Here is a 27,228-nt window from a genome sequence, read left to right as displayed (position 1 = left end):
TTTAATAAGGTATATGGGTGGGGTTTTATTCGTCTTTTCGTTGTGAATGCATAGAAAAAAAAATCATCTCCATCAGAATTTAAACGAAAAATATGGCATTTTTAAGAATAGAAAAATATTGTTCATTAACTTGAGCTCGAGTTGAAGGGAAAACTTGAACTCGAGTTTAGCCCCAAACTCGAGTTCAAACTCAAATTTTATAAAAGAACATGAACTTAAATAAAGTTGTAACTTGAGTTTAAACTTTTTCTGAGTTTTGTTGGAAAAGAACAACCCCTAAAAAGTAGTTCTCTCTCTGATTTCTAACCGATTCTTTTCTTTGTATTTTTTTTTCCTCAGGGTAAAAAATAAAATTTGTTGAAAAAGTTGCGCTCCCACGGTCAATACGGAACTTAATTCCTCATTAGAGTCTTTGTAATACTTAACAGTAAAAAAAAAAAAAAAATCGATAGTGACCATTTTCTACATCTATTGAATATTTATCGGTTTCGGTTGGATTTTGAGGCGTCTATGGTGTTAGCATGGTCTAAAAGTTAACATTCAGATTTTGTTTAGAATAAACTCTATAAGACATAAGAGGCGAAAGGATATTTTTAATTCTTACCGGATTGAGTGAATCAGATAATTTATTTTTCGATAAATAATAATTAAAGAGATACTATTCATACTTTGTGTTTATTTTATGATAGGTATGATTATAAATAACTAAAAAACAAGATAGAAACGAGTACTAAAGAAATACATCAAAATTTTTGTCAATTTTTTTCTCTCTTTACTATTCTTCTATTGAGTTATTGAGTTGTGAATTTGTGTGGTTGTTAAGTATTATAGTGCACATTGTGAGCAATCAAGGACATGACCATGATTGTCTTTAATAGAGGATCGTTACTTGAATCTTTAAGATCATGTTCATGACGAGAGCAACGTGAGATTGTCGCGTGACGAATCATATACTGATGTCAAATTAAAGATCTAACCTGGCACCGCTAAAAATATTTATGCATATGTACCTTGTGGGTTTTTCCTATTGAGATTTGTTAATTATTCTGATTAATTTATAATTATTTGATGATTTGTCCATTAGTTGTCATTTGGTATCATTGAAGGAAATTTAGGAAACTTACCAAATTGGGGAAAATTATAACTCAATGACAGCTTGTATATTTGAGAAATCATTGCTATTTATACCTGCGTACATACTCATCGTAAATCATCAGAAAATGAGAATGAATGAATCAAAAATCTGATCCGTGGACGTAGGCGAATTGCCGAACCACGTAAAACCTCTTTGTTCTCTTTCTCTTCTATTTTGTTATTTATATTTTAGATGGTATCATAGCCAATTCGAATCCTATCGGCCTTTAGGAACGAAAACCAGAGAATTGCCTTCTCCACCGTCTTTAATTTCTAAATCTCTAGAAATTCTTTGAATCAAAACCAAGAACGCAATCTTCTTGGTCGCCATGATTTTTTTTTTTTTTTTTTGCCGCCAGCCCCATCTCCAAAAAAGTGTCAAAGTTGAAGTTTGGTTCTATGGACTTCACCTATTTGATTTGAGGCATAAATGTATGAGTGTTGCTCTTTTCTTCACATGTGTATTAAAAAAGGGGGATGTAAGATGAAAAAGAGAAAAGAAAAGTGGTATCTGTGTTATCGTTTACGTTTTTAAGAGGTTTTTTTTTTTGAAAAGTGGTTTTTTTTTTTTTTTTTTTTTTTTTTAAGGGTTTTTTTTTTTTTTTTTTTTTTTTTTTTTGTAAAAAAAATAAAAGGAAAGAAAAGAAAAAAAATACTGAAAAGAAGGAAGAAAAAAAATGATTGACTGAAAAGAAAAGGACGATTAAGATGTATTAAAAAAGGGAAAATGTAAAATTTGAAAAAAAAAAATATTTTGAATTGAGAAAAAAAAGGAGTGAAGAAATATTCAATTGTATCACCCATTAAAGAGACCAAAAAAGGTTTAAAAAAAATATTGAAGTTTGTGCTGTGAAGTTCATATGTATTAGAGTGTGGCATGTGAAGGTTTTGAAGTTGAAGCATGTGCTGTGAAGTTCAATTGAATTGGGGTCCGGCATGTGAAGCTTCTTAGAAATTAATCTGCTGTGAAACTCATGCAAACTTGAGTCTAGCGTGTGAGATTTCCAAAGTTGTTCTTAAAATTTTGAAGAGGGGGAGTGTTGAGATTTATTAATTATTCTGATTGATTTATAATTATTTGATGATTTGTCCATTAGTTGTCTTTCGGTGTCATTAAAGGAAATTTAGAAAACTTATAAAAATTATCACTAAATGACAGCTTGTATATTTGAGGAATCATTTCTATTTATATCATCTAAGGATATACTCATTGTAAATCATCAAAAAATGAGAACGAATGAATAAAATATATGATCCGTGAACGTAGACGAATTGCCGAACCACATAAAATCTCTTTGTTCTTTTATTCTTTTATTTTGTTATTTATTTTTTAGATGGTATCATAACTGATTCGAATCTTATGTGGGCCTTTAGGAACGAAAACTAGAGAATCACATTCTGCATCCTCTTTAATTTCCAAATCTCTAAAAATTCTTTGAATCCAAACCAAAAACACAATCTGCTTGTCGTCATGACTGTTCGTCAGAGACTAGCACTATCATTCCTTTCGCCGTCCTTTTTGTCGCCAGTCCTATCTCTAGAAAAGTGCCGCTTCAAAGTTGAAGTTTGGTTCCGTGGACTTCACTTAAGGTTCTGTTCTTTTCGCTGATTTAAGTTTAGAATTTGAGTTTTGTTACAGTAAAAAACTTTCAGAAACAATCACATTTAACTTTTTTGTAACAGTAAAAAGCTCTTACACAATATCACATCTCAACTCGAATTATTGAACTGAACGGCCATTATTTAATTTGAGCCATAATTGTACGGGTGTTGTTCTTTTCTTCACATTTGTATTAAAAAAGGGGGATGGAAGATTAAAAAGAGAGAAAAAAAAAGTTGTACCTGTGTTGTCGTTTACGTTTTTAACAGTTTTTTTTTTTTTTTGGGTAAAAATAATAAAAGGAAAGAAAAGAAATATATATATATATATATTGAAAAAAAATGATTTATTGAAAAAAAAACAAGAAAATTAAGATGTTCTAAAAAAGGGAAAATGTTAAATTTGAAATATATATATATTTATATTGAATTGAAAAAAAAAAAAAAGAGTGAAGAAATATTCATTTGTATCGCCCGTTGAAGAGACTAAAAAAAAGTAAAAAAAAAATATATTGAAGCTTGTGTTGTGATGCTCACGTGAATTTGAGCCTGGCATATGAAGCTTCCGAAATTGAAGTTGTTATGTGAAGCTTCTGGAAATCAATCTACAGTGAAACTCATGCAAACTTGAGTTTAGCGTGTGAGATTTCTAAAGTTTGTTCTTAAAATTTTGAAGGCAAGTTGGTATGCACCAACTTAAGGGTGAGGGTTGAGATTTGATGATTTATCCATTCGGTGTCGTTAAAGAAAATTTAGGAAATTTAACAAATTGAGGAAAATTATCACTAAATGACAGCTTGTATATTTAGAGAATCATTCCTATTTATGCTCAGGTACATACTCATTGTAAATCATCAAAAAATGAGAATGAATGAATAAAATATTTGATCCATGAATGTAGGCGAATTGGGAAACCAGTTCTTTTTTTCTTTTATTTTGTTATTTATTTTCTATATAGTATCAGAGCCAATTCGAATCCTATCGGCCTTTAGGAGTGAAAACTAAAGAATCACCTTCTCCACTCTCTTTAATTTCTAAATCTCTAGAAATTCTTTGAATTTAGTCATGTTCATTTCACCGATTTGAGTTTATAATTCAAATTTTATTATAGTAAAAAATTCTTAAAAACAGTCACATTTATTTTTTTTATTACAATAAAATTTCTCACATAAAATTATATTTTAATTTAAATTAAAAATTTAAATTAATGAATTAAACAACTAATGAAGAACACAATCTAATCTGCTTGGTCGCCATGATTGTTTGCCAAAGACTAGCACTGTCATTCCTTTCGCCGTCCTTCCTGTCGCCACCCCCATCTCGAGAAAAGTGTCGCATCAAAATTGAAGTTTGGTTCTATGGCCTTCACGTATTTGATTTGAGCCATAATTTTATGAGTGTTTTTCTTTTATTCACGTGTGTATTAAAAAAAGGGATGGAAGATTAAAAAGAGAATAAAAGAAAAAGTTTTATCGTTTACCTTTTTAAGAGTTCTTTTTTTTTTAACAAAAATAAAAAAGAAAGAAAAGAAAAAATATATATATTGAAAAAAAAGAAAAAAAAATGATTGATTGAAAAAAAAAGTCAATTAAGATGTATTAAAAAAGGGAAAATGTTAAATTTGAAAATATATAAATATTGAATTAAAAAAAAGTAAAGAAATATTTAATTGTATCGCCCGTTGAAGAGACCAAAAAAAAGTAAAAAAAAGTATTGAAACTTGTGTTGTGAAGCTCATGCAAATTTGAATCTGACATGTGAAGGTTTCGAAATTGAAGCTTGTGCTGTGAAGCTCATTTGAATTGGAGTCTGGTATGTGAAGCTTCTGGAAATCAATCTACTGTGAAACTCATTTAAACTTGAGTCTAGCTTGTGAGATTTTCAAAGTTGTTCTTAAAATTTTGAAGGCAAGTTGGTATGTATCAATTTGAGAGGGAGTGTTGAGATTTGTTAATTATTCTGATTGATTTATAATTATTTGATGTTTTGTCCATTAGTTGTCTTTGGTGTCATTGAAGGAAATTTATCAAATTGGGGAAAGTTATCATTCAATAACAGCTTGTATATTTGGAGAATCATTCCTATTTGTAGCTAGGTACATACTCATTGTAAATCATCAATAAATGAGAATGAATGAATAAAATATATAATCCGTGAACATAAGCGAGTTGTCGAACTACGTAAAACCTCTTTATTCTTTTTTCCGTATACTTTGTTATTTATTTTCTAGATGGTATCACAGCCGATTCGGCCTTTAGGAGCGAAAATCAGAGAATCACCAACTCCACTCTCTTGAATTTTTAAATCTCTAGAAATTCTTTGAATCCAAACCAAGAACACAATCTGCTTGGTCGCCATGATTGTTCGATGTCAACTAGCAATTCGGGGCCTAAAGGCTTGTCGTGGAGTTTCTTAAAGAAGAAACAGAAAACGACATGATCGTCATTAATACAAGCGTCTACCGAACTGGTAAAATATTTTGAAGCAAATTTTGTAATCGATGACGACAAACTGGACATCTTACAGTGGTGGAAGAGCAAGACCGATCATTTTTCAACATTGTTCATAATAGCTCGTGACATTCTGACAACTCCAGTGTCAACGGTAGCATCGGAGCAAGTATTTAATGCAAGCAATCGAATTCTTGATGAGAAGAGAAGCAAAATGCATCCAGATATCTTAGAGGGGCTAATGTGCATTAAAGATTGGGAAGATGTTAGACGACAAAAACAACAATATACAGATGATTCAATGCAAGACTATATTTCTAACTTAGAAATAACAGAATCTTCTAGAAGCACTTAAGTTTTGTAATTTACTTATCCTAGATTACTGCACTCTTCTTCCTTTTGGCTAAGGTTTTATCTCGATCTCCCCACGAATTTTACTTGGCAATATTTTTAACTAGGCAATCATTTATCCGTACTTATTCGGAACAACTCAATTCAATAAAATCACATCTTTTGGGGGCATATGATATATTTTCTTTTTTTTAATTAAATTTTACAAAAAAATTACAAGGGCCAGGATTGGCCCGTGAAAGGCCTGGGCACAGGCCCGGTCCTGGTCCTTATGGACTAGGGCTACGGGCCAGTTCCAGGCCTGAGAGTTTCTCCTCAGGCACGACCCCAGGCCCGCCACGAGCCAGGAGTCGGACGTGCCGTGCTGGCCCAGCACGGCACGTTTGACAACTCTAGGTTTAAATTCACGTGAGCTTCACAGCACATGCTTCAATACTTTTTTTAACCTTTTCTTTTGTCTGTTCAATAGGCGATACAATTGGATATTTTTTCACTCCTTTTTTTTTTTAATTCAATATTTATATATTTTCAAATTTAACATTTTCTCTTTTTTCAAAACATATTAATTGTCTTTTTTTTTCAATCAATCATTTTTTTCTTCCTCTTTTTTCTATATATTTTTTTCTTTTCTTTCCTTTTATTTTTTTACCAAAAAAAAAAAAAAACTCTTAAAAAGTTAAACGATACGACTTTCTTTTTCTTTTCTCTTTTTAATCTTCAATCCCCCTTTGTTTAATACACATGTGAATAAAAAAAAAAAAAACGCTCATACAATTATGGCTCAAATTAAATAGGTGAAGACTCAATGACAGTTTGTATATTTGGAGAATCATTCATGTTCATACCTAGGGACATACTCATCGTAAATCATCAAAAAATGAGAATGAATGAATAGAATATCTGATCCGTGGACGTAGACAAATTACTAAACCACATAAAACCTCTTTGTTCTTTTTTCTTCTATTTTGTTATTTATTTTCTAGATGGTATCATAGCCAATTAAAATTCTATGGCCTTTATGAACAAATACCAGAGAATCATCTTCTCCACCCTCATTAATTTCTAAGGCTTCGTTTACTTCACGGATTCGAGTTTTCAATTCGAGTTGAGATGTGACATTTTCAGAGAGCTTTTCACTGTAGCAGAAAAAGTTAGATGTGACATTTTCTGAGAATTTTTTCCTGTAGAAACCTAAAACTGAAAACTCAAATCGGTGAAATGAACGAGGTCTAAATCTCTAGAAATTCTTTGAATCCAAACTAAGAACACAATCTGCTTGCTCGCCATGATTGTTTGCCAGAGACTAGCACTGTCATTCCTTTCGCCGTCCTTCCTGTCGCCAGCCCCATCTCTAGAAAAGTGTTGTTTTAAAGTTGAAGTTTGGTTCTATGGATATATCTTTTTATTGAATTGAAAAAAAAGAGAGTGAAGAAGTATTCAATTGTATTGCCTATTGAAGAGGCAAAAAAAAAAAAAACAAAAGAAATTTTTTTTTTATTAAAGCCTGTGCTGTGAAGCTCACGTTTATTTGAGCCTGGCATGTGAATGTTCTGAAATTGAAGCCTGTGCTGTGAAGCTCATTTGAATTGGAGTATGGCATGTGAAGCTTCTGGAAATCAATCTACTGTGAAACTCATGCAAACTTGAGTCTAGCGTGTGATATTTCTAAAGTTGTTCTTAAAAGTTTGAAGGTAAGTTGGTATGCACTAACTTGAGGAGGAGTATTGATATTTGTTAATTATTTTGATTGATTTATAATTATTTGATGATTTGTCTATTAATTGTCATTCAGTGTAATTAAGGAAATTTAAGAGAGAAATTTGCTAGAATGACAATCCAACAACGTGATATTGGCAACATGACTTTCTTTATTTTTTATGAAAAACAACTGGGTGGTTGTTTTTTGTGAAAAGTGGTCGATCTGTAGTTATTTTAGAAATAAAAATTTTTAAAAAGTAATTTTATTAGGACCCGTTTAGTTCGTTGATTCAAGTTTTTAATTCGAGTTGAGATGTGACTTTATGTGAGAGCTTTTTATTGTAGTAAAAAAATTAAATGTGATTATTTCTGAAAGTTTTTTACTATAACAAAACTCAAATTCTAAACTCGAATTGATGAAATGAACGGTGTTTAATAAAACTTTCCTATTGAGTCATTTTTACAAAAGCCTCAATATAAGAAACTTATCAAATTGGGGAAAATTATCAGTCAATGATAGTCTGTATATTTGGTGAATTATTTCTATTTATACCTAAGTAAATACTTATTATAAATCATCAAGAATGAATAAAATATTTGATCCGTGAACGTAGGCGAATTACCAAACTGCGTAAAACATTTTTGTTTTTTTTTGTTCTATTTTGTTATTTATTTTCTAGAATTCGTATTCTAGCAAATTACTACACAAGCCTTCACAGATGTTAAAATCAAACTGTATATATGCAAATTTTTAGAGTCAGACGACTTAAACATTCACTAATCGCTGCCATATTTTTCTTTTAGGTACTCTTGGAAAAATCTGCCTGTTATTTGTTCAATGTCATCAAAAGAGAGACAGAAAAGTGATATATTTTAGCAAGGTTCATGCACTTGTTACAAACCGAAGTCATTTGTCAAAAAAAAAAAAAAAGCAAAAAAAGAAAAAAGAAAAAAAAGAGGTTGGAAAATATTGTGGATCATGGTGTCAGTTTTGGTCAGGGAAAAGGAGGGCCTCGCCGTCCCACCAGCATGTTTTGGCATAAATATAAAAAACAAAATCACGAATTATTCTAATGGAAACGTCATGTTTAAGCTGTATATGGAATATTAATTGCTAAGAAAAGCAACAATTGGCAGGCTGGTTCAGCCGGAGATTACTGTCGTTTCAGGCCACTTTCTTCTTTAATTTTAACGTAAGATCTCCTTTTAATTTGTGTCGGAACTCGGAAATGCGCCTAAACCGCGTGGAGACCACGTTTATTCTTCATGTTGACAACTTTGCTTGCTTGTCCAATGTGTATATTTGTACGGTACCTTACTCCTTGTGGTTTCAAGCTACTTTGAATTGGTTCTGTGGCCGAACAATTCAAACAAACATCAAACGTCATTCACATAAGTCAGACGACTCAGAACAAGGGTAAACCAGACCTGTTTTTGGTTGACACACGGGCAGCTTAGGGTGTTTTTTTTTTTTTTTTTTTTTTTATAATTTGAGTTAGGGTAACTTAAGTTCAGATCTTAATTTGAGTTAAAAGTTGAGTTTAAATTAAAATTATAACTTGAATTTGTATTTAAATGTGTACTTTTAAATTAAGATTTGAATTGAGAATCTAATTTGAATATGTGTTTGGTATATCAAAATTTGAGTTATGAATAGTAAAAATTGAATATGATGTAATTATTTTTGTTTAGAATTTGTTATTAAAATAAGAGAATGTAATTTTTGTCAACAATTGCAACTGAACCCGAAAGGGGGCAAGTATAAACTTGAGTCTTCACTCGAGTTCCCTGCCAAACACAGACTCGGGCCAAGTTCTTTACTTAAGTGGCCCTTTTTTGAGTTTTTGGGTGTAAACGAATAGGTTCATTGAGCACCCTTACGTGTCTCATGAGAATTTATCCCTATAAACACAAAAATGAGCCTCATTTATAGGGTCCACGTGAGTCTCACTATGTGAGGCCCACCTCTTTGGTCTATAAAGATAAACCCTTGTAAGGACACAAAATGTCTTTTCCTAATTCGTCGAACAATATTATAAAGTATCGATAGTACTAAACACTCATACTAATAAAAGGTAGATCTCATAAGATGAGGCTCATTTTCTATTAATAAATTGTGTTTAGCATCAATGGTGTCCCAAATATTTTTCTAATTTATCCGCCTATCAATTTTTGGTATTTTTGTCTATATAACCACGTCATAAGTTTGAGTTATGAAACTGGTTGTGATATATGGTAAGCACCTAAAACCATGCCATTACATTGAACATGTGTAATTTTGATATAGGGATTGTTAGCTTTGGTATTGTCGAGATTATTGGAATATTTTTATATGGACTCATAATCATAATAATTTACTATATTATAGATTAAATCATGTTATAGATAATTGTATTAATGTGAATTAATTAACACATGTATGTTAAATGTCGGGCTATAAAGTGATGAATACTCATTTTTTTAACTAGTTTGAAGCTCATGAACTGCCTCTCTTGTAAGTAATGTGGTTAGTCCATTAGGTCAAAAAACCTATTTAGCACAATTTAAAAAGGGGCTTTAAAGGGAATTGACACAAGTTTTAGGCTTAGATTGACATATGCCAGGAGACATAAATTATTGCAGAGAATACCACAACCACATCATCATATTATATTTAGAAGACCAAATATACCCTTAGGATATTGTTTGGTATCTGACCACGATACCAGTATCCAACCAAGATACTTGCTGGTATCCGACAGACAACTGCCAGTATTGGTGGTAGTAATCAACGGACAACTATCGGTAACCGGTGACCGCTGTGATACCGGCCGGCGACCAATCGGTAACCTCCAGTATCCACCTAGATACCCGTATTCGTCAATGATACCGGTGGGTATCCAAGACGATACCGACAAAAAACTGTCAATTCCTGACGGCACCACGATACTAATATCCGACCTAAATACTGGCTTGTATCCAGCCATTATACCAGTTGGTATCCACCGGAAAACACCAGTACCAAGGTCACTTAAATGATAAAGAAAAACCTAAAAAAATCATAAAACAAATCCAGCAATCCACAATCTGGAAAACAAAAGCACAAAAACTTAATAAAATTTCAACAGATTGCATAATTTAAAAAGGAAAAAAAAAAAAAAAAACACAACTACACAATCTCTCTTCCTCTCTTTCTTTGTAGATCTGCAAAAAGATAAACCCAATATTAGCACAGAAAAGTCAGAAACTTATGAAGCAATAAGAGTTCCCCCTCTCTTATCAAGTAAACTTCACAAATATCACCCTATGAACACAAATTAACAGCTCAATAACTTCAAACCAATAGTTTGGTATTCTCACAAAGCAAGTCAGTAACTATAAACATGGATAGCACATAGAAGTGGAGCCCTTGAGTATTATGGATGGAAATGATATAGTAATTATCATAATAATGTCACATTTTATACTATATAATGCTATAATAATTATTTTAATGATATCAAATTTGATTATTCTTGTAATATTTTAAAAATTTTACTATATTTGAACTTTATTATTTGTTAAGATTAAAAGAGAATGTTGTTGCACTTATTTTAGAGTGCATAAATTTGAATTTTTATATTTTATTTTTTATTAATATCTTTAACTAATATAATTATTTGATTAAAAAGAATATTAATTAAGACTAAGCTGTAATTAAGAATAAAAAAAAACTACGAACTCTAAGGTTGTCTTCTTTCCTATCCAAACGGGCCCAACCTTTCTTCTAGAAAGCCCGCAATATGGGCCGAAAATGTAAGCCCACGTTTACCGAACATAGACAAGCCCGTCCCCAACTATGCCTTTTTCATCATAATTTCTGCAGAAGATAAGCACAGAGAGTCTCTTCAGGAGCTCCTTCCTCAAAGCCCTAATCCGAACCCTAACACTTCAAAATAATACGGATTCTTGTCGTCTAAATCTGAGCTGCTTTATCACCGCCCTTTTGCGCATGGCGCTTCTTGGGTCTAGCTTCTGTTGTAATGTGAGTTCTGCTTTTCTTTTTGTGCTCATTTATTTCCTTTATGGGTCTCTGATTGTGTTTGAAATCCAAATCAAGCTCAAAATGTCGTTTACTTGTTGTAAATGCATGTATTTTTGTTTTTGTTTTTGTTGTTTTTGGCTTTTAATGAGGATATTGTTATCATAATTCCACCTATTAATTTATGATTGCCAGAGTTGGATAAACTTTCCCTTTATTGGGTTAAAGATTTTCTAAACTAATAGTAAATTGCAAGATGAATACAAATTTAAGATCTACCACATGAATAAATTTGCCTTTTTTTTATCTTTTTTCAACTTTTAATTTATTGGTATGACTTTTGACATTTATTCCCAGGGAAGTGTCTCTCCCATGGCGCTGACCGGCCTGCCGTGTTTAGGCATTCGGAGTTTATGTTCAACACTTTGTCTTTCTTCATATTCTGTTAAACAACCCAATTATGGCAAACGACATAAGACCCAGCTTTTGCCTTGGCATTGTCAACTAAACATGCACACTGGAAGATGCAGCAAGTCTTTTTTTCTTGCCATTCCATGCTTCTCCCATTTTTTTTAATTATATATATATGTCTATATGTATATATCTATGCTGTCTCTGCTTTCAAACTTTTAGCATAATTTCTGCTCAGTATGATGTTAATCATAAGTCATAGCCTCGAGTCTTCCGACCCTCAATTTTATTGTTCATTTTTTTCCCCTTCCTCACTTTCCCCAATTTTCGTTTGATATTCCAGTTTTGAACACTTCTAATTATATATTCTTCAGTGCAGCAACCTTCATTCATACTTCACGATCATCGGGACGATGTCGAGCAAAAGGCGAGGACTTAGAAGGTAGCTTAACTGGTGAAAGCATAATTTATTATGCAGAAACTTTGGAGCGGGACCTGCATACTGCCATTGCAGAGGAGAATTACGCCAAAGCAGCACAAATTAGGGATAGCCTCAAACTTCTCAAGGAGGACAGAAAAACTTCTCTATTGGCAGCAAACGCTCGATTTTACAACGTGTTCAGGATCGGCGATCTTGCTACAATGCAAACCCTTTGGGCGAAAGGTAATGAGGTTTGTTGCGTGCATCCTGGAGCGAGGGGAATAACTGGTTATGACGATGTTATCACTAGCTGGGAGTATGTTTGGGCAAACTACGAATTTCCTCTTGATATTGAACTAAAAGATGTTAAAGTTCATGTTAGAGGGGATGTAGGATATGTTACCTGTGTGGAATTGGTTAAGACAAAGGGTAGCAGTTGGGGGGGACAGTTTGTGACAAACGTGTTTGAGAGGATTGATGGTCAATGGCTAATCTGTATCCACCACGCTTCACCTATTGACTTGTGAAGTTTTTATATTTTGTCGATTATGATAGATTTTATCTTCTATTTATTAGGAATAATTATTAGGAGTCTTATCTTTTAATAAGAGATTTAAATTAATATTCAAATCTTATAGCTTATCTTATTAGTTTATCTTATCCTTTAGAAGGGAAATTAGTTTCCTAGTTTATGGCTTATCAGTAGCTTTCCTTACTTCCTATATATATTCACGTGTACTCTTTAATAAAATAAATAACATTGATTATTCTTCTCACGTGTACTCTTTAATAAAATAAATAACATTGATTATTCTTCTCAAAACTGTTATGGTATCAGAACCAGGTTCAAAACCTAAACCTCCCTATGGATTACAAAATAGCGATGACTGGAAGGAATACCTCCTCCGGCGGTGACTCATCCTCTAAAAGGACCCAATTGGAATCCACAGTATCAGCCAGCAAAGTAGAGCACCTATCTTTAAACTTTTCCCTCCAATTGACTGTCCATGAACGGCAGTAATTATTTAGAGTGGGTTCAGTCTGTTAAACTGGCCATTGACGGCAGAGGAAAACTTGGCTATTTAACCGGTGAAGTGAAGCAAGGGGATCCGAACCTGAAAACATGGAGGTCAAAGAACTCCTTGATGATTGCGTGGCTCATCAATTCCATGGAACCAGCCATTGGAATGCCACATCTATTCCTACCCACAACCAAAGACGTCTGGAAAGTAGTCCGTGACATATATTCGGATGTGGAAAATTCATCCCAAATTTTTGAATTAAAAACGAAGCTTTAGAAGTCCAGACAAGGAGACTGTGGTGTTACATCTCATTATAATGACATTGTGTCACTTTGGCAGGAATTGGATCTTTGCTATGAAGATTGAATGGGACTGTCCAACTGACAGTGTTCGCCATAAGAAAAGAGAGAAGAATGATCGAGTATATGTGTTTCTTGCAGGTCTTAATCAGGAATTAGATGAGGTACGAGGCCGAATCCTAGGAAGGAAACCACTGCCTTCCATCAGGGAAGTTTTCTCTGAAGTAAGAAGAGAGGAAACTAGGCGCAAAGTAATGCTGAAGACTTTTGAACCTAAAAATAGTCCCGAGGTTGAGAGTTTGGCTTTAGTGTCAAAAGGAAGTGACTCAGATGGAGAAAAGAAGAGGAAGCCCTGGTGTGACCGTTGCAAAAAATGTGGCATACCAAAGAGACTTGCTTGGAAACTCCATGGGAAACCACCTCAGAGTCAAAAGAGGAGAAACAAAGGAGAAAATAGAGCCTTACAAACCGTGAATGAAGACTCTCAAGGGCAGCAAATCACCTTAGAGGTATCTCCCTTCACCAAGGAACAACTAAACCACCTGTATAAGCTATTTTAATCTCCACAGTTTTCAGTAAACTCTTCTTGCTCTTTGGCTCAAAAGGGTAACTATCTTACCGTAGCCTTTTCTTGTGAAAAATTTAATCCATCTCATTCATGGATTATTGACTCAGGTGCAACCGATCATATGACCGGTTCTTCAAAATTATTTTCATCGTATAACCCTTGTGCAGGCAATAAGAAAATTAAAATTGCAGATGGGTCATTGTCAGTAATAGCTGGAACATGTTCAATTGTTATCTCTCATTCTCTTATCCTCCAAAATGTTCTTCATGTTCATATTCTCTCATGCAACTTATTGTCCATTAGTAAAATAACTAGTAACCTTAAGTGTCAAGTTAACTTCTTTCAATCTTATTGTGAGTTTCAGGAACTAGAGAAATTGGAGGACTTTATTTCTTTGAAAATGGACCAAGTTCAAAAAGGCCAGTACAAAGTACATGTTATGGAACTGTCTCTATTACTAGTGATGAAGAAATAATGTTATGGCACTATAAACTAGATCATCCAAATTTTTATTATTTAAAAAATTATTTCCAGTTTTGTTTAGAAATAAAAATTCATCTTTGTTTCAATGTGAAGTATGTGAATTGGCTAAGCATCATCGTTCTACTTTTCCCTTACAACCCTATCAACTCTCAATTTCAAACAAAGATTCAAATTTTACACTAGAGTAAGCTGGGTATATTTGTTGAGAGATAAATTTGAAGTTGAAAATGTGTTTAAAAATTTTTATTCCATGGTTTTAACTCAATTTCAAATAAAGATTCAAATTTTACAAACGGATAATGGGAAAGAATATTTCAATAAAATTTTAGGATCTTTTTTCTTGAAAAAATGTATTGTTCATCAGAGTTCTTGTAATGATACTCCTCAACAGAATGGTGTGGTTGAACGAAAAAACCAACACCTTTTAGAAGTTGCAAGGGCCGTACTATTTAAAAATAATGTCCCTAAGTATCTTTGGGGGGAAGCCATTTTAACAGTCACTTATTTAATAAATCAGATGCCTTCTAGGGTTCTACGTTTTCAAACACCATTAAATATTTTCGAAACTAATTACCCTACATCCAGACTTACCTCTACACTCCCTTTGAAAATCTTTGGATGTATTACACATAATCATGAGCATAATCGAGGGAAACTTGATCTTAGAGCTAGAAAATGTGTCTTTGTGGGATATGCCCTGACTCAAAAAGGATATAAATGCTATGATCCTATTTCCAAAAAAATGTTTATCACCATGGATGTAACCTTTTTTGAATATAAATCTTTCTTTGAATACCATCTTCAGGAGGGGAGAAAAGGGAAGAGGAGGATGATGATACTCTTGATGTTTTTCAAATAAACCCGGATTCAAACTTGAATTTAGAAACCACTGTTACAAAATCTGGTACAAATCCGGATGAGGAAAATCAGACTTTAGAATCCGAATTTGTACCAGAATTTTCTGACCAAGACTAGGTTGTACATGAAACAAGGGCTGAAAATATTTCGGACCGGACATCCTTAGTGCCATCACCCAAATTAAATCTCACTGGTGAAAAGAATGGGACCAAAACAGGTACCAATATACTGACCTTTTCAAGGAGAAAATCTTCAAAGGAAAAAGGTCCTATCTCTTTACACAACCATGAATCCGAACCAAGGGAGGAACCTAAACAGTCCGAAATTCCAGGTAACAATCAAACTGAGTTCGTCCCAAAAGTTCAATCTAATCCGTAATGATCTTGATGTCCCTATTGCTGCCCGGAAGGGCATTCGTTCTTGCACTAGGCACCCCATGTCTAACTATATTTTCTATGAAAAGTTGTCTCCTAATTTCTTAGCCTTTACTTCACAACTTTCTTCTGTGGAAATTCTAAAAAGTGTACGGGAAGCTTTATAGGTTCCCGAGTGGAGGAAGGCTGTCTATGAGGAGATGAGGGCCCTAGAGAAGAATCAAACATGGGAAGTGACGGATCTGCCACGAGGAAAAAGGATTGTGGGCTGCAAGTGGGTCTTTACAGTCAAATATAACTCGGATGGAACTCTTGAATGATACAAGGCTCGCTTGGTGGCCAAAGGTTTTACACAAACCTATGGCATTGGCTATCTTGAGACCTTTGCCCCAGTAGCCAAATTAAATACAGTGAGAGTACTTCTCTCAATTGCAGCAAACCTTGATTGGCCTCTTCAACAGTTAGATGTAAAGAATGCGTACCTGAATGTAGACTTGGAGGAAGAAGTGTACATGGCCTCTCCACCTAGGTTTGAAGAGAAGTTTGACTCCAAAGTTTGCAAACTAAAAAAGTCCTTATATGGGCTCAAGCAATCTCCGAGGACCTGGTTTGAAAAATTTACCCATTCAGTGAAAAATTAGGGATATGGCCAAGCTCAGAGTGATCACACTATGTTCATGAAACACTCCAAGGATGGTAAAGTGGCGGTCTTAATAGTGTATGTAGATGATATTATTCTCACTAATAATGATGTCACAGAGATAGAGCAGTTAAAGAGAAGATTAGCCTCAGAATTTGAGATCAAAGACTTGGGAACCCTGAAATACTTTCTAGGAATGGAGGTTGCAAGATCAAGAAAAGGGATTGCTGTCTCGCAAAGAAAATATGTGCTAGATCTTCTCAAAGAGACTGGGATGAGCGAATGCAAGCCTGCAGATACTCCCATAGATCCGAACCAAAAATTAGGTGATTGCAAGGATGGAGCACCGGTTGACACAACTTGGTACCTGAAGTTAGTGCGAAAGCTGTTTTATTTATCCCACACCCGACCTGACATAGCCTTTGCAGTAAGTGTTGTGAGTCAATTTATACACTCTCCTTGTAAAGAGCATTTTGAAGGAGTATATCGAATTTTAAGATACCTTAAAGGTACACTGAGAAAAGGATTGTTGTTTAAGAAAGGCGAAGAAAAGACTATTGAGGTTTACACTGATGCAGACTGGGCAGGTTCCATTACAGATAGAAGGTCTACATCCGATTGTTGCACTTTTGTATGGGGCAATTTGGTTACATGGAGGAGCAAAAAGCAGAATGTAGTTGCCCGGAGTAGCGCAGAAGCCGAATACCGAGCCATGGCACATGGAGTATGTGAGCTATTGTGGGTCAAGCGGATTCTTGACGAACTTAGAAGACCAGTTGAGATGCCAATGAAGTTGTATTGCGACAACAAAGCTGCAATTAGTATTGCTCACAATCCTGTGCAGCATGATCGAACCAAGCATGTTGTGATCGATCGTCATTTTATAAAGGAGAAGCTAGAAGTTGGAACTATCTGTATGCCATTTGTTCCTTCAAGGCAACAAATAGCTGATATTCTTACCAAGGGACTCTTCAGACCGAACTTCGAGTTTCTCACAAGCAAGTTGGGCATGTTGAACATCTATGCACCAACTTGAAGAGGGGCATCGATTATGATAGATTTTATCTTCTATTTATTAAGGATAATTATTAGGAATGCTATCTAATAAGAGCTTTGAATTAATATTCAAATCTTATAGCTTATCTTATTAGTTTATCTTATCATTTAGAAGGGATAATTAGTTTCTTAGTTTATGATTTATCAGTAACTTTCCTTACTTCCTATATATATTCACGTGTACTCTTTAATAAAATAAGCAACATTGATTATTCTTCTCAAAATTGTTATATTTCAATGCATATATGATATGAACCTCACAAAGAAAGGATCGTTCTAACTTAGGATTCGTTTAGTTCGCTGATTAGAGTTGAGATGCGACTTTATGTTAGAGTTTTTTACTGTAGTAAAAAAGTTAAATGTGGCTATTTCCGAGAGTTTTTTACTGTAGCAAAACTTGAATTCTAAACTCGAACCGGTGAAATAAACGGGGCCTCAGATTCTCAACATAGAAAACGAAACAAAGACCTTGACCCGTTATCTATTAAAGAGATAAGAATCAAAAGTATAAGAATTAGGATAGATGCCACACTCAAGAAAAAAAAGAAGAATTTGTGAGTGATAAGTTTAAATTGAACGCCAAAGGAAGCATTGATAAGTCCACAGAATAGTTGTTTGAAGAACTAACGAGAAAAAACTCTCAATAATATTATTTCATTCATAAAAAGTTGTCTTTCTTGGGGGCATACACGCCTATATAAATAGGTTGAAACAAAAATATAAAGGCGGCTAGCCTTTCACGCCCATAAACATTAAAGAAAAAAAAAAAGGAAACAATCTTATGGTAATTAATGCCTAACAATCAGGAAATTAAATGGCCTATAATCAGGGAAGTAAATAAAGACTTTAAATGGTTATTAGCTGTCTTGGAAAATAGGCAAGTTATTTGCCATTTATTAGAATGTAATCTGTTCCTTATTTGGAATGCTGAAAATAAGAAATCAACATGTATGCATGTGCCACGTCCAAGACTCTATTCAGCCCCTTCAATTGCACGTCCAAGACTTCTATGCAGTCCCTTCAATTGCCTTGATGACATTGACTACGACTTGATCATCATTTGGACGCATCTTGGACTTCACCTTTTTAGAATCAGTCCAAAGTTCTTGAATCAACCCATTGAGTGTTTCTTTAAATCTCTTGATCCTTGCCCTTGTAATTGGCCCAACTGGTACCTACAATAGTTCCTTTGGTGCTGCTACTATATTCTCATCAGTATAGTGTACGACTTTCTCGAGGTAATGTTTGGTTTCATTGTATTTCTCAGTTAATTAGGTTCTATTTTTCACTGCCTTTTGAATCTGCTTTATTTGTGCCTTTTTGTTTTGCTCTTTACCTCTCTTGCTCGGGGGATTGAGGACGTATTTCAATGATTTCTTGCTAACGTCTAACGTCTTTTGCTTCAATCAAGGGATTAATTTTCTAATTTATCTGAGGTCGTCCTCTGCATTATGAACCCGAGAAGCACGTCCCATTACACTGTTATCGCGAGCGCTGTCGTTTTGGAGTTTTGGAAAGTTCTTCAGTGGCAGTCGTTCCCGGAGCAACGTCATTTTGGGTCTGGACGGAGAGTTGGATTTGGAAGCCGGCATCAGCGAGCTCTTTTGGTGGGTTTCAGGGGGCATGAGTTTGTAAGTACGCTATGTTTGCAAAAGTTAGTGCATCCCTTGTTGATATGTGGACGTAGGTGGACCATATAATTTGTTTCCTTGTCTACATAAACATTCCAACAATTGGAGAGAAACGAGACAGTTATTTGGTCATGTTTGCAACTGTCCTATCAAAACTGTATTATCTAGATAGTTGCAAACATGACCAAATAATTTGCTTTGTTGTCATTTCTTTTTTTCCCCCCTAAACAGTAAAAGTTGAGCTTTTTTGCTATGAACAATAAATGTTGTGCTTAGTTAATAGTTATAGTGTTACTTTGCACCTTTTTTCCCCTTCTTCTGCTTTTTTTTAAAAATTATTTAATCCCTGGAAAAGAAAGGTGTCTGCTTGGCTGATCTTGACTTGTCATATTAAGCACTTAAGAGCCGAAAATGGAAGTAATGCTACAATTATTGGATCAATCTCAAAGGACAATCAGATGCTGCTTTAGCTTTATCAGTGTAATGGGATGGAGAAATGGTGGCATTTGGTAAATTTTCCCGGTTCTATTCGATTAGTTGCATTCGTGATAGAAATGCAGGGAAAAGAGCAAATTTACAATTCAACTGTCTTGGTAAGTATTAACTAATAGATAATGCAGTTATTTAATGTACTTCACAATGCTTACATGGTCGATTGCCGACTCATCATGACCTAAAGACTGCAAGTTTGAATTCTGTCCCACCTAATCAGTGGAACATTGTTCACCGAGATAAAAGGCTGTCATTTCATGAAGATAGACACTGGCTTGGGGTCGGGGCGCCTATCCGGCATATAATCAGTACAAGCGGTATAAAAGATTATTACTATGAAAAATCATTCCACCGTATTCTCAGCTCTACTATGATTAGTGCCTCTAAACTTGCGGAGTTTTTAACACTCTCAGAGGATCCGCCTGGGACTCCACCGATTGAGAGCGGTCTATCTCTTTTAAGATTTCTCTTTCTTTCTATCTCTGTCTGTGGTGGTAAAAATCTGTGTTTGTGGAATTATTTTAGTTCTCTCGCACTTGTTAAGGGTTCTCATTCCTGAAGAAAGTCTTTTTTTTTTCTTTTTTTCTTTTTTAAATTTTATTTCATTATGCGCTCTCTTTTGCGTTGGCATTATTCAGTCTTCCTGAGTGTAAAAGAAGGGATATTGGCGATTTTATACCATGTATTTTGAGTTAGTAATCCTCAATTTTGAATGCTCTCAAAATTGTACATTCAAAATTTAAGTTCATGTCAGATTCGTATCTTTTTTAGATCAATAACTGATTTATTTGTATCTTTAAATTGATGAATTTACCCTTTCCAGCTTATAAACCTGCAATAAATTACTAATTGGTAAATTTACCCTTCGCGGCTTAGCTTGATATTTATGAATTTATCTTTCCAGCTTATGTTTAAATTGATTTTTTTTCTTTGTTCTTAAATGTTACGCTTGATTGATTTTTTGTTATAAGACCATTTAAGGTGTCAATTTAGAGGTTAAAGCCTTGAAAAAGGCAAAATTTGACATGAATTTGAAAATTAAAGATAAAATATTAAGAACATCCAAAATGTAGGGTTATTTTTCTTAATAAACTCAATATGCAATATTTTTTTTTTAAAAAAGAGTAATCATTAAAAAAGTGAATATTTGTCCAACTATCAATCTCCCCTTAAAAAAAAAAAAAAAAAAAAAAAATTCTCGCCTTTATTTTCGACCTGAGCCTCTACTAATGTGAAAGTTATCAATCACGAAAAGTTTTGGAGAAAAATAGTAAAGAGTGCCCTTCAAGGATAGCAAAATTTTTAGCAAAATTACTTAAAAAAAGTTACATAAGAGTTTTTCACTCGATCAAATCGACCATATTGAATAAGGTACACTCTTTTGTAAAAACAAATGGGAGAAAAGGAATCTACAATAGTAAACGTAACAAATATATAAAATGACTCATTTTTATGGTAGAAATATGTAAAATGACAAATGAAGAGTAAAACATGCATACATTATAGTATACAAACAAAAAAGCGAAAAGGCAAAGCTAGTGATAGTTCCAATACTCTTTACAGTTCCAATACTCTTTACAAGGGGCATACAATCCTGAAACTTCACGTGTTGATCTGTAACTATATTGGACAAATGGAATTGCACTCACAAATATTCACAAACGTGTCAGAAGGCCAAAATATTCAATAAGATATTACAAGGGAAAACTCAAGATAAAAGCACTATTAGATACAGAAACTTATCAAGCAATAATAGTTTCACTTCTCTTATTAACCTTCACATATATCATCCTATGGACATAAATAAACAACGCAATAACTTCAACCAATAAATAGCTTGGTACTCTCACAAAGCAGGCCCAGACCAGAACTATGAACATTGATAGCACGGAAAAGTGAGCCCTTGAGTCTTGCAGATAGAATCTGCCAAATTAAAACTTCAACCATTCTAAGCAAGGACATAGACCCCAGCAAAATCTTGAGGGATAGTAGTCCTTTAAGTATACCTCTCTGTCATTTCCGATTATATAAAAACTGAAGGATCGGCCACGGTGAGCCATGGTAACTCGTATCACCGGCACAACAGAGATGGTATGCCTCTCGCATATGACCCTTGCACTGGGAGGGACAGAGGCTCTGTCTGCAATAACTTCAGAAGAAAATTTGTTGAGGAAGAAAGAGTCTGCAAAGAAGGCTGGAGTGCACTGGTATGCCTGAGTGTTGCATAACTGGACACCTTTGGCTCTATGGAAAACTTCATCAGGAACTGATGCTGCTCCGCTGGTTCCACTGACCTTCCGGGTTGATACCGTCTTCCTGTGAGACAATGGATCAGTTTATTTTGGTGGACCCAGAGTAGAAATGAGAAGGTTGGAGTACATGAAAACAATTTAGTAATTGCCCACAAGCCAAGGATAATAAGTTAACTGGTCCTTCAAAGTCGCTTAAAAGTATCAGAAACATGTATAATTAGGTATCAAGGGCGTGGTTGGCGCAAAAGAAAGACAGCAAGAGCATGCTCACATTTATAGGCACGACATAAGGTCATAAATACATACCATTTAACAATGCAAATACTACGAGTAACAAGAGACCCGCTCCCACGACATGTCTCGCATTTAATAAGACCGCGGGATCCACAAGCTGCACAAGGAATGCTCCCCTTAGCATCACATTTCACGCATCTGCACGGACAAGGAACCTGATTCTTTCAATTTCAGCCAAAAAATGTAAAAGAAAAAAGAAAATGACTTTAAAAGCACCCACAAGTATCTATTAAATTAGAGTGGTAGCTATCCCATTCTAACATCAACGGTTAGTCTATTACAAGTTACATCTGATTTCTGACTACATATAGTGTTTAGCAGTCAATATCAGTTTTCAATTAAAATCATCTGGAGTTCAAAAGAGATCAAGTTTTGAGTGTTCAAAGGTGGTTCGGAAATTCTTATGTTGGAAAAGAAGGGATAGGAACTTATAAAATGTAGTAGTTCAGAATGTGTTACATACGTTGTATCTGAACCGTCTCTATGAGCAATTAATCCCCTTCCATAACAAGTAGGGCACTGAATCATCTGGTTTTCCTTATGGAATCCAGGTTCTTGATTCACATTGCATGTACTGCACACAATTCCTCCCCGTCCAGCGCAACCTACAGTTTTTTTTTTCACATTTATGTTAGACTAGAACGCAACAAGAACGGTGCATTTATATAAATTACAGGGACTTTACTGACTTCAAAGTACTAACATAACATATTCCATGCTTAAACACATTACTTAAAGTAACCACAGTAGTCGAAAGAATACCAATTCTAGGAACCAATAGTTCTTTAATCTATCCCATTTGATCCCAATTTATAAAAGAAAAAGAAAGGCCCTGCTTCACTCATCGGCCATCGCCACCCATAAATATTGATTCCCAGAATCTCACCTGAGCATTTCTCAATAATTTCAGAATGAGGAATTTTAGCTCTTGATTCCTGATAAGGTACAAATAAAACAGGGAACTGAGATCTTAGATCCAGTTCCCAGATTCCAAGTTCAGGTCCCTTGTCTTTTCCATCAATATTGCCACCAAGGTATGGTTTTGTTTCTTTTATAGTGTCCCTTTCCTCTATGAAAGTATCTAGAGTTCCAACATAGACATTGCAATCTTCCACTGTGTGAATGTTCCACGTCCGAGCTGGACGACTTCCCCAACAGCAGCGATGCCCAACATGATCAATGAGCAACTCTCGTATCTCCACCTCGTCTAAAATTTGCCTACACACAATCTTTCTGTTAGGAGAAAGAAGGATCCAGTTCTCACAGAACTGTTGAACGTTAAATTGGAAACTTGATTCCTGAGTTAGACAAAAAAAGAAACATAGCTTATAGAGGGAGAGCCATAATCATGACCAAACAAAGACTTCTGTGGCACACATTGATTTAGAGTTGAATGATCCAACAACAGCAACAAATACCTGTTCTAGATCTCTTCATAAACTGCTTTATGCCACTTTGTGTCTTTAGATATCATAGTCCTAACCATCTTATTTACTAGAAAAGCTAACTAACCTATTCCATGAAAAAATCCTAACAGTTTGCAATTTTCTAGCATGTACAAGTATCCTTTTGGTAGTAAAAAGCTCTACTTGCTTCCTGCCTTGCTCTATCAGAATGATTGTTTGAATGGAATTTAGGCTTTATCTATTTGACACAAATACATTTATACTTGACAGGTTCCGGAATATATAACAGGATGAGAAACAAAAAAATTCTCATTTTCAAGTGATACAAATGCCTCAATGAAAAAATTGGTGAAATGCATGCATACTGCTTCCATGGAAGTGGCAGTAAAACATATGGTTGTTATACTGAAAATAATTTAGGATTCTCCAAATTGATGAAGATAAGCTTTTTCCTCCAAAGTAAGCAAGAGCTATGTTTGTTACTCCAAAATTTCACATGAACCATACAGTTTGGGCCAGTTTGGCATTGTTATTCTGTTGACAATTTTTACTGTTGCTGTGCTGTTAGTAATAAGTTGTTGTGGCCAGAATCATATAGGTGTTTGGTAAATATTTTTACAAAGCTGATGTGAGTACCAGGAGCAAAGATTTAAGTGTTTGGTAAATTGTGTATGGAATTGCTGTTGAAATGTATAAGGACGAAAGTAGACATACTTTATCATACATGTTTATCGTTAGTTTTATTTCTATTTTTATGTTCAATATTCATAATCTAAAAAATATTTCAAATTTTATTAGTTAAAATAATTCTTAAAAATAAATTACTTTTATTCAAGAAGAAAAATAATTCATCTACTAATATTTATTATTGTTATTTTTAAATATTTTGATAATTATTAAAAATATTTGAATGAAATTTAATATAGCATACTTATTAAAGATTTTCATTTTTAAATAATTATTTTAAAAATATATATTTTTTAATTCAGTATGAAAAAATAAAATAGGTACATTGAGAATTAATTTTATTATTAAGGTTATCTTAGTAAATTTGGATAATGGCAGTAGAAGGTGCTGTGCAAAAGCAACCCTTGACCTGCTTCTCAAATTCTGTTGTTTGACAACAATTTTTAGAAGCTGTTGGACGAAAACAAGATTTAACAAACACCCCAACCTGCTGCAGCTTATTTAAAAAAGTTAAAAGTAGCCTCTAAAAGCAATGCCAAACGGGTCTAAAGTCATTTACATTCAATTAAAATATATTTTACTAACTAAATATCTTTCAATATTTTGTTTGGTCTTGATAAAAGGAACCGAAGAGAAACATGGAAGTGGAAGTAAAACATATGGTTGTTATACTGAAAATAATTTAGGATTCTCCAAATTGATGAAGATAAGCCTTTGCCTCCAAAGTAAGCAAGAGCTGTGTTTGTTACTCCGAAATTTCACATGGCTGGATTATATGTGCTGTTTGTTTCGTAGATTTGAACCAAAATTGAAACTTTTTTGCTACAATGTTTTCTCCCACAAAAATTTGAATTTCAGTTTAAACATTCAGTTTAAACCTATGAACCGTACAGACAAAGTCATTTACATTCAATTAAAATATATTTTACTAACTAAATATCTTTCAATATCTCGTCTGATCTTGATAAAAGGAACCAAAGAGAAACACGTAAAAGAAGACCCGAATCTTAAAAGAGAAACGGAAAAATATTAGGGTGAGACTAGAACCTGATCAGTTCGAAATAAAAATCCATTCTTGATAAAAGATGTATCGTATACTACATTACCTGCCAACTTCGCTCGGTGTACCAGTACCACCATAATCTCCTCCATATACACCTTGATAGACAATAGCTTGCTCTGCAACAAGTCATTCATAACTCATTATTCATGTATGCATTACGCTCAACTTCCAGTTGATAGAAAACAAAAGATCTGACTGTTCATTTGGTAAGCAAAATTTTCTTGATTGAGCCAAATTATTTTCCCATCAGTTAAAATGGAGGCAGGCCAAATACCAGTCTTAGAGCGACAAAAACTGTAAAATTTTATAAAAGGATCAACTTCTAGCTTTCCAAAACTTGTCTTCTCACTAAATAAATTCCAGAACTTCCAAGCAGAAATAGCTTAAAAGGAAGAAAAATACAGTTTTTCTCAACTCCTTTTTGCTTGATTGGCAAGAAAATGTCCTCAATTAAGCCAAACATTTTTACTAGGATAAGTCAAAAAAACATGTTTTTGTTTGTCTAAAAAAAAAATAAAAAAAAAATAAAACTAAAATAAAATCAGAGAATCAAGTTCACTTCTTTATAACATTGCCTCGGCAACTACGCCCATCTACAAAGGAATTCACAAAGCCAAGTAATCAAAGCAGAAATAGATTTTTAAAAAAGGAAAACAAATTTTTCTAAACTCCTTTTTATCAACAATGTCTCAGAAACCATGCCAATACATAATACAAGAATCAACAGAACCAAATACAATCAAACCAGAAATCGCCGAATTGAAAAAACAACAGAAAATTCAGGTACCGTTGCGGTGGGGCTCCGGAGAAGAGAGCAAAGCGGCGTGAAGTGAAGGCGAGTAGGCGTCGGAGACAGAAGAGGTCGGGAAGACAGAGCCAGGTCTTCTTCCCACGGACTGATAGGAACTCCATTTATCGTCGCTTTCCTTCTCTCCAGATTCGCTGCTTTGTCCTTCAATCGGCGATCAACAAATTCAGAATCCGCCGCAGAAGAAGAAAAGAGGAATTAAGGCATGGAATGGAATGGAAGTGAGAGTTGAGCTAGCTATACCTGAGAGAAGAGGCTCCTCCATAATAACGTCCTTTGTGTTGCTGTTGTTCGTTTGTGTTATGTGATTGTGAAGAAGATGGTGAGTATGAGAGGGGGGGGGGGGGCCAACTAATAATATGGGGAAAAAAAATAATTAATTTTGCTTAGCAATGAAGGAAATTTGGGTCAATTCAGCCTCGTTGTTGACGAATTTGGTTCCACACTATCCCCAATAACTCTCCTTGTTAAGACATTCGGGAGATGTTTAGTCAGAGTATTCATATCATGATTTAAATTATGATTCATAATTTATTATAATATTTTTTTTTATAAAAAATATATATAAATTAAAAATAATTTTAATCTCATTTTATTCAACCCAAAAGACAAAAAAAAAAAATAAAAATAAATAAATAAATAAATGATGTCCTGTCTTCATAACTTATTTTTGTGGAAGCTGCTAGTTGTAAACACGTGCTTTGCATGTGTAGGGGCTTTATTATAACTTTCATTATTATACTAGTTTTTATATTTATTTTAAAAAAAATTGTTTAAAGATAGTAATTGATGAAAAATTAAGTTGGGATACATTAGAAGAAAATTATTTTAACTAATTAAAAATTAAATAGAAATATATGTAAAAAATGCTACTCTTGTAGGAGCAAAATGATACCAAAAAAAAAAATGTAAAGAAAATAAAAAATAAATAAATGGAGGAATTCCCATGTAGCAACTTATAAAAAAGAATTTTAGCTCTTTTATATATTTTTATATGTATGCAGGAAAACAGAGAAAGGCAATAGACAAAAAGAAAAAAAGTCAAAAAATGGAAAAAGAAAAAAGAGAGAAAATTAATAAATTAAAAAAGGAAAGAAATGGGAGGTCAACATGTGACCTCCAAAGGCCAACACATAGCCTTCTTAGAAGTTAAATTTTTGTCTTTTTTAAGTATGTATAGATATAGACTAGTTTTGTGACGTGCTCTACACGTATTGTTGTGTTGAAGGTA

General features: G+C 33.9%; 3 protein-coding genes across 4 annotated transcripts; 2 read left to right on the top strand and 1 right to left on the bottom strand.

Moving 5' to 3' along the window:
• The first annotated feature begins 11,089 nt into the window (after positions 1 to 11,089).
• Positions 11,090 to 12,652, top strand: LOC21406382. Of its 2 annotated transcripts, none has more exons than XM_024169185.1 (3): positions 11,090 to 11,235; positions 11,590 to 11,761; positions 12,023 to 12,652. In XM_024169185.1, the coding sequence occupies exons 1-3, from the start codon at positions 11,203 to 11,205 to the stop codon at positions 12,589 to 12,591; spliced, it is 774 nt and encodes a 257-aa protein (XP_024024953.1). In that variant the 5' UTR covers positions 11,090 to 11,202; the 3' UTR covers positions 12,592 to 12,652. The 2 variants fall into 2 exon arrangements, with proteins under 2 accessions (XP_024024953.1, XP_024024952.1); XM_024169184.1 differs by having other exon boundaries at positions 11,590 to 11,765; positions 12,018 to 12,652.
• Positions 12,653 to 13,304: 652 nt separating this feature from the next.
• Positions 13,305 to 14,439, top strand: LOC112092611. Its single transcript, XM_024169189.1, has 2 exons — positions 13,305 to 13,894; positions 14,318 to 14,439. The coding sequence occupies exons 1-2, from the start codon at positions 13,403 to 13,405 to the stop codon at positions 14,426 to 14,428; spliced, it is 603 nt and encodes a 200-aa protein (XP_024024957.1). The 5' UTR covers positions 13,305 to 13,402; the 3' UTR covers positions 14,429 to 14,439.
• A 6,519-nt stretch (positions 14,440 to 20,958) lies between these two features.
• LOC21406381 (protein SSUH2 homolog) lies at positions 20,959 to 26,469 on the bottom strand. Its single transcript, XM_024169180.1, has 7 exons — positions 26,241 to 26,469; positions 25,977 to 26,141; positions 25,233 to 25,305; positions 22,920 to 23,251; positions 22,497 to 22,638; positions 22,046 to 22,171; positions 20,959 to 21,803 (listed from the first exon to the last, which is right to left on the bottom strand). Exons 1-7 carry the CDS (start codon positions 26,260 to 26,262, stop codon positions 21,419 to 21,421), a joined length of 1,245 nt encoding a protein of 414 aa, XP_024024948.1. The 5' UTR covers positions 26,263 to 26,469; the 3' UTR covers positions 20,959 to 21,418.
• Positions 26,470 to 27,228: the final 759 nt, after the last annotated feature.

The sequence above is a fragment of the Morus notabilis genome, unplaced genomic scaffold (assembly GCF_000414095.1).
Source record: "Morus notabilis unplaced genomic scaffold, ASM41409v2 Scaffold5, whole genome shotgun sequence".
Taxonomy (NCBI): Eukaryota; Viridiplantae; Streptophyta; class Magnoliopsida; order Rosales; family Moraceae; genus Morus; species Morus notabilis.
Note: the sequence above shows the minus strand (reverse complement) of the source record. Positions and strands in the feature narration are given on the sequence as shown.

Excerpts from the sequence above, each read along its gene's own strand:
- LOC21406382 (XM_024169184.1), top strand. The coding sequence starts at position 11,203 with ATGGCGCTTCTTGGGTCTAGCTTCTGTTGTAAT. Across the intron at positions 11,236-11,589 it reads GGTCTAGCTTCTGTTGTAAT|GGAAGTGTCTCTCCCATGGC; the intron begins GTGAGTTCTGCT and ends ATTTATTCCCAG. Across the intron at positions 11,766-12,017 it reads CACACTGGAAGATGCAGCAA|TGCAGCAACCTTCATTCATA; the intron begins GTCTTTTTTTCT and ends TATATTCTTCAG.
- LOC21406381 (XM_024169180.1), bottom strand. The coding sequence starts at position 26,262 with ATGGAGGAGCCTCTTCTCTCAG. Across the intron at positions 26,142-26,240 it reads GGAGGAGCCTCTTCTCTCAG|GACAAAGCAGCGAATCTGGA; the intron begins GTATAGCTAGCT and ends CGCCGATTGAAG. Across the intron at positions 21,804-22,045 it reads AGTATTTGCATTGTTAAATG|GAAGACGGTATCAACCCGGA; the intron begins GTATGTATTTAT and ends ATTGTCTCACAG.
- LOC112092611 (XM_024169189.1), top strand. The coding sequence starts at position 13,403 with ATGACATTGTGTCACTTTGGCAGGAATTGGATCTTTGCTATGAAGATT. Across the intron at positions 13,895-14,317 it reads GGCAGCAAATCACCTTAGAG|GAACTAGAGAAATTGGAGGA; the intron begins GTATCTCCCTTC and ends TGTGAGTTTCAG.